Here is a 7,256-nt window from a genome sequence, read left to right as displayed (position 1 = left end):
AGCAGTCCCTCTGAGGCCCTGGTATGTACTTTTCCCACACTCAGGAGTCCCGACCATCTCCTGAAGCCATGGAGATAGGTCAGCTGAAAAGCACCTGGGAATGTATCTGCTTGTCCACTGTCCAAGGAGGGGGATGGAGGAGCAAGGGAGCTAGGCAGGCATTGGGCTGAGATCCTGTGGGCCTGTGGGTATCCCTGCCCAGAGATTTGCTGCCTCTGAAAGACAAATTCTTCGAACTCTTCTAACCCTTCCCCAAATTCCACCACATCCTCTTCAGTAATGGAAAGAGCACTAGAACAGTAGGTAGATAGGAGATAAAGGTTCCAGAATTGACTGTATCACTGTTTCTGGGTGGCCTTAGATAAGTCGCTCTGCCCTGGTTCGTTCAACTGAAACGTGAGAAGAATAATCATATCTTTTCTACTGGCTATTTGGAGACACAGTGAAAAAATGTAGGTGAAAGTGTTTTGGAAAATTTATGCAATGCAACACAAGTGTAAGGTATTATTATTATTTAACTTAAATATCTCTGAGCACCAATGCATCACTCACAGCAACCCCTGGCCTTTTAATATGCTTCCTCTTAGATGATGGAAACCAGTGTTTCTTAATCTTTAATGGGCAACTGAGTTATCTGGGATCTTGTTAAATGCAGGGTCCCATTCAGCAGGTCCGGGATGGAGCCCGAGATTCTGCATTTCTGAGCTCCCAGATGATGCCAATGCTGCTGGTCTGGGACCACACTGTGGGAGCAAGGGCTGCTGTATCCCCTCTCAGGAAAGGAGTTGAGACAGGCAGCTTAGAAAATTACCACAGAAGTATGGGTTTATTAAAACAGCTTGCAGTCAAAGAGGGACTGTTGACCACAAAAGATAAGACAGAGAGTGAAAGGGAGCAGGTGGAGGAGAGAAACACAGGGTCCCAAGAAGCCCTGGACAGTCACTTCTTGGACTTCTCTGTAGAGCAGCCTCCATTCGTCTTACCAAGAGAGTCTGTGCTGCCCATTCTTGAGCCCACACTGTTGATTTTTTCAACTTCTCCTGCGATGTTTTGCTTCTCCTCATTCTCAGTCTCCCGGTGGTAGAAGTAGTTGAAGTTGGAAACGATGACAGGCACAGGGAGGGCAATGGTGAGGACCCCCGCAATGGCACACAGAGTGCCCACGATCTTCCCTCCTGGAGTGGTCGGGCACATGTCACCATAGCCCACAGTTGTCATGGTGACCACTGCCCACCAGAAGCCATCAGGAATGCTGGAGAAGTGGGACTCTGGCTCATCCACCTCGGCAAAATAGACCGCGCTGGAGAAGAGGATGACGCCAATGAAGAGGAAGAAGATGAGCAGCCCCAGCTCCCTCATGGAAGCCTTCAGCGTCTGCCCCAGGATCTGCAGTCCCTTGGAGTGGCGGGAGAGCTTGAAGATGCGGAAGACCCTCACCAGGCGGATGATCCTCAAGATGGCCAGGGACATGTTCTGCTGGGCACTCGGTTCCGTCTCCTGGACCAGCTCTGTGATGAGAGTTGCAAAGTAGGGGATGATGGAGATGATGTCGATGATGTTCATGATGTTCTTGAAGAAGTCAGGCTTGCTAGGGCAGACCACGAACCGGAGCACTAGCTCAAAGGTGAACCACATGATGCAGGTGGACTCCACCATGAAGAAGGGGTCACTGAACAAGGTCTGGGAGAGGACTGTCTTGCTTGCATTGAGGCTGAGCGGGTCCCTTAACATCTTCAGCTCCCTATCTTCCTGGAACTCTGGCAGTGTCTCCAGGCAGAATATGGTGATGGAGATGACCACAACCAACACTGAGACCACGGCCACGCCCCGGGCAGCATTGGAGCTCTCAGGGTACTCAAAGAGGAGCCAGAACTGCCGATGGAAGTCATTGGTGGGGAGCAGAGTTTCAGGGTCCTTGATGAAGCCTTCATCCTCCCGGAACTGGTCCATGGCCTCGCTGCCCAGCTCATAGAAGGAGATTTCATCAGCAAAGACATCAATAGGGACATTGGCTGGGCGCCGGATTTTCCCCCCAGATTGATAATAATATAGGATTCCATCAAAACTGGGACGGTTCCGGTCAAAAAAATATTCATTTCTCATGGAGTCGAAGAACTGCATCCTTTTCTCCCGATCTCCTAGGAGGGTCTCAGGGAATTGATTGAGGGTTCTGAGCTGGGTCTCGAACCTCAGCCCAGCAATGTTGATGATCACCCGCTGGCTCCCTTCATTGAAGGCCACTGGCTCAGGCCCTGGGGGATCTGTGTAGTCTCCTGGGAGCTTGGAGAAGGCTGTCTCATGGGTGGTGCTGTCGCTGATGAGGATTCTCCAGTTGGAGAAGGGGCTGCTCCCAGGCTGGCCTTTTGGGCTGGTTGGGTCCAAGTCTGTGGCATAGCCTGGCTCTTCTTGGATTTCATCTGCATTATCAAAGTTGACCAGAGCAACCTCCATTTCTTTCCAGCCACACACATCCATCCTTGGGGAGTCAGGGGAGCAGCATGAAGACCCTCGGCCTTCCCTGCCTGCTGTAAGCTGGGGAGAGGAAGAAGTTCATCACACAGGAACCAGGGTATGATACAGCTGGTTCTTGATTACCAAGGTGAGGCATGCCAGTGGGTTAAACAAATGACTTATTTTTAGCTTAGGAAGGAACCTCATGGTTTGAGGTTTTGGCAACATCCTTCCTTTGAAATCAATCTACACCCCCTGAGCTTGCACACATTAATAACTAGAAGAAATTTCAAAGAAGGAGCCTGGCTGAGAAGAGAAAACTTTCTCCAGGAAAGGAGGATCTCCATACATGATGGCAGAGAGAAGCTGTAATGAAGCCATACTAAAAGAGGAAGTTAAGCGTTCTTAATAATAAAAAATAAGTATAATTTCATGTTTGTATTAAATCCCTTAATTTACCCAACACTTTGCCACGTCCAATCTTGTCCTTAACTGTTCTCTCTTATACTGATAGTCAATCCCTTGCATATCCTTTTGATTCTATCTTCAAAATATACTTGGAATCCAACCACTTCCCATCACCCTCACCAGTACCTCCTGGATCAAGTGGTGAAGGGGAATGGGGGGTACCTGAACCCATTTGAGATTCTGTTGGGAAGGAAGAGCAGGAAGATGGAAGCTGAGCAGGCATTTAGCATTGTCCTCTACAGCAAGCTCCTTGAGCCTCTTGTGCCCCATTCCTCTCACCTGTAAATAACTCATAGAGTTATTTTGAGGGTTCATTAGATGAGATGGTGAACTTAGGTAAGATCACTATATCATAGCTATTGGTTTTGCCAATTTCCCCATATAACAGGAACTCTAGAAGTCAACTGCCGTTGGTACATTTCTGGTCCAAGGTGTTTATGGGGAATGATTTCATTTTTTAAAAATCATTTTGGATAGGCAGGAGGTATGTGTGTGTATGCGTGTGTGTATGTGTGTGTTGGGAGTGGGATTAAGGAGAGAGCATGACCAATGAGCTTGTATATCCACAAACCTAGACTTCCTGAGGGCCGCTCAAGCTTCAATTTCAATTACAGAACACTGAAGCCAGGCAGGCTGGAGTTGAGGGCAGGAGAGAGGCAGGGGACCCAGCCAGAGGTGACATCTCTAGTGGCTATAGCCTCTGAATAGTTTCATTCACAGATGACAAGGATATCCTGCAGTGTGCAGTGTTGTGGTGTTTTCAAAGTGACTCCACACTCATTTACCTCACTAAATGACAATAACGTGAGGTTAGGGTTTACAGAGTGAGGTCTGCAGATGGGGAAACTGAGTCATAGGGGCCCAGTGACCTTCCCAAGTTCATACAACTAGGGATACAGGGCCCAGTCTCCTGGCCTGGGGCCTTTCCCACGAGACCACAGGGTGCTGGGTGGGAACTGAGGCCCTGCGGGGAGCTGCAGGCAGGGCCGCAGCTTCTTCTCTCAGTCAAGGTCCATGAGGGGGTGAAGAGCATGGGTTTGGGCAGGCAGGGCTAGCTGAACATCTGTTCTACCTCTTGGAGTCTGAGAGGGAGAGTGCCATTTGGGGTTTCAGGGACAGAGGGTTTGGGGCCACTTCCGTGTCTAGAGTGGGCCATATTTAGGAGTCTTCTCTTGAAGCTCACAGCAGAAGGCTTGTGGGAATTAGGGAGATCTTTGGCTGAATAATTAGATTCCTCTCCTGGAAATAGAGCCACCTTCCATTTCCCCCTCCTCCTGCTCTCCTCTTTGTCTCTTCCACCCCCAGTTCAAATGGTAGGTAGGAGGGTGAATGATGTAGGAGGTGGTGGGGCAGAGTCAAGTACAAACAGTGTATTCCATAAGCATGCAGTGGGTTTTGTTAAGCTGGCAATGAAGGTATAAAAGAATAATTGCAAACTTGTGAGGGCCAGCACCATGTTTGTTTTGTACATCACCATGACTCCAGCCCCAAGCCCAGGGCCAAGTCCCCCAAGCACTCAATGAATCTCTGGCCAATGAATGGATGAGTGATGAATGAATGAGGCATGGCAGATAGCATGCCAGGCTTGAAGCCAGGACTTCTGCAAACCTCTACTGCTTTATGACCATTGACAACTTGCCTTACCTCTTTGAGCCTCCCTTTTTCATCTGTAATAAGGAAAGATGCTGCATGAAAGAAGCTAGACAAAAAAAGGGTACTGGCAAAATAATTTCATTTATACAAAATTCTAGAAAATGCCAACTAACCTGCAGTGACAGAAAGCAGATCAGAGGTTGCCTGGAGACGAGGGGCAGGGAGGGAGCAGGAGGGATGGCCAAGGGGCAAGAGGAAACTCTTCTGGGGGGTTACGATTATGTTTCTTATCTTGATGGTGGGGATAGTTTCACATGTGTATACCTATGTCAAAACTCATCCAATTGCACAATTTAAATCCAGTGTATATCAATTTTACCTCAATGAAGCTGTACAAAAAAAAAAAAAGGCAAACAAACAAAAGGAAATAAAAATGGGTGTTCTGCCAACGATTTTTCAAGATTTTTTATGAGGACAGACAGAATGAGATGATGAAGTATGGGTGCTTTGTGGACCACATGGTCCATGTGGAAAGAGGGGGTAATTAAAGCAGAGCTTGGCATCACACCCCGTCACACTGCGAGGGCTCAGCAGATGATGTAGAAAGAGCGAATGCACCCTGGAGCCCAGAGTCAAGCCTTCCTGGCTGTGCTGGGCCCCCTGCAGAGTGGGCAGTGTGGAGGCCATCCTCTCTCAGAAGTGTGCACAGTGTCCAGGCAGCCCCTGCTCTGCAGGCCAGCTCCCCTCAGCTTAGTGCTTGGCATTTTGTCTGTTTGGTGGTAGGAGAGATGTTGCTGTCCACACTGGGAAACAGCTTTCCTCTGGAAAGGTTTCACTCTATTTTAAACAGGCCTTTGCAATTACTCTTTCATGGGACCAAAATTGGAGTTTCATCTGCTTCTCAGACTCCCATCCTGGGCCGCCCTCCTCTGCCCCACGGTGGCCACCTGGGAGGAGATGGATGCTAGGTGGGGTGGGGCACTCCTGGGAGGGTGGAGCTGCAGAATGGGGGCTACTGGGTGGCCGGCTCCCATTGCACTAGGCAGATTCCTAGAGCCTGCCTGGCTGTGTGTGGGGTCCTTGATGGCTCCCCCTGAGTCTTAGATCTTCTTATCTCCCCAGCTCTCCAAAGTCTTGTTAGCCACAGCTGAAGTGATTGTCACATCCAAGGGTCTGCTGCAATGTCTGTTTCCACGCATCATCTGTGTGCCCGCTCGTCACAGGGCCAGGGAGTGCACAGGGGTCAGACGGACCTCCTTCCCCTCTGAGCATTTACTTCTAACTTTACCTAAGATGAAGCTTACCCTGAGGACTCCAGGGAAATTTCCTCTTGCCTTCCTGAGCACTCCTAGAATGTTACCTACACTTGTCTTTTGGCACATTATTTGACCCATGTTTGCCTTCCCCTGAGCTTTGTCATTTTTGGGTCCCACAGACTCTTGTGCAAGGGAGCCACTCACTGTGCCCCAGTGAATCTTTCTTTTTCTTATCTTCTTGCCTTTGCTTGCTACCCTTCCCCCAGAGCCAGACTGACTGGGTTTGAATCCCTGCTCTGCCACTCAGCTGTGTGGCCTCGGTCAAATTACCATCTCTGTGAACCTCAGTCTCTTCTTCTGTAAATGGATCTAACAATACCTTCCTCAGGGTTCTTGGGGGAAGAATGAGATAATGCATGTTAAGTGTATAGCCTGGTGCCCAGTACTTAGTAGACATTGCATAAATGGGCGCTCCTTCCGTTTCTTCTCCTGTCTTTTCTGGGAAGCCTTCTCTACCCACCTGGCACAGAACGCAGAGATCCCAGCTGCCCCTCTGCTCTCTGTAGCACTTCACGTTTGGACCCAGGCTGCAGAGGTGGCTTAGTGGCTACTGATCTCTTCCCTGACTAGACCTGGAGGCAGGGACTTGTGGGGGTGGACTCAGCCCTGTGTCTCATGGAGAACAATTATTCCTTAGATGCCCCTTAGAAGGTCCCGGGGCTGTGGTTCTGGCTTCTCCGGGTCATAGAGCCATAACGAGCAGTGTCCTGAGACCCCCCGTGGCTTTTCCCCAGAGGTTGCCTTTGGTTGCTTAGCAACCACAAGCCTCCTACAACTCCAAGTGAGAGTTTGCTGTCCCTGAGTCTTCGGATGGTTGAGAGGAGTCACCATACAAAGACAGCTGTGTGTGCTGCATCGCAGGCCCGAGAGCTTCAGGGGCGGGAAGCACAGACCTGTGTGGAGGGTGATGTTGGCGGGCGGTGGCAGGGAGCGGGACCAGGATATGGACAGGTGGATGAGCGGGTGAGAGGCCGATTGAAGGAAGGAATGGCCCAGAGGGCTGACCTTGGCCCTGCTGGTGGCTGGACAGGAGAGGGCGCTGTTGGTCTGCTGGAAGCAGTCTCTGGTCGACTCTGCCTTGATGCCTGGACATTGTCCCTGACTTTCATCTTTGATGCCCACTCCCTCACCACTTAGATTCAGCCAGGCCGTGGGTCTTGCTGACTCTCCAGCCAGGAGGCTCTCACACCTGCCCGTCCCCACCCTCTGACACCCCCTCAGCTCAAGCCCAGCTCTTCGGCTCACACTGAGCCTTTGGTTCAGACTCAAGCAGAAACTTCTGCCTTAGAAGGGAGCGGCGTTATGTCACCCTACTCTCTGTGGTCTCAGTTTCCCAACTGAGAAATGGTAAGACGGAGTCTCAGGCAAGACTTGCTGCCTCTGTCGTCCACCCTAGCCCTCCTTGCTCCTCATGGAGAGGTAACGGCA

At 50.3% G+C, this 7,256-nt stretch overlaps 1 protein-coding gene across 1 annotated transcript; it reads right to left on the bottom strand.

The window, feature by feature from the left end:
- Nucleotides 1-830: 830 nt before the first annotated feature.
- Nucleotides 831-2,475, bottom strand: KCNA10 (potassium voltage-gated channel subfamily A member 10). The gene has a single exon (XM_037815330.1). The coding sequence runs from the start codon at nucleotides 2,473-2,475 to the stop codon at nucleotides 940-942; it is 1,536 nt and encodes a 511-aa protein (XP_037671258.1). The 3' UTR covers nucleotides 831-939.
- Between the last annotated feature and the right edge of the window lie 4,781 nt (nucleotides 2,476-7,256).

Source organism: Choloepus didactylus, chromosome 2 (assembly GCF_015220235.1).
Source record: "Choloepus didactylus isolate mChoDid1 chromosome 2, mChoDid1.pri, whole genome shotgun sequence".
Lineage (NCBI taxonomy): Eukaryota > Metazoa > Chordata > Mammalia > Pilosa > Megalonychidae > Choloepus > Choloepus didactylus.
Note: the sequence above shows the minus strand (reverse complement) of the source record. Positions and strands in the feature narration are given on the sequence as shown.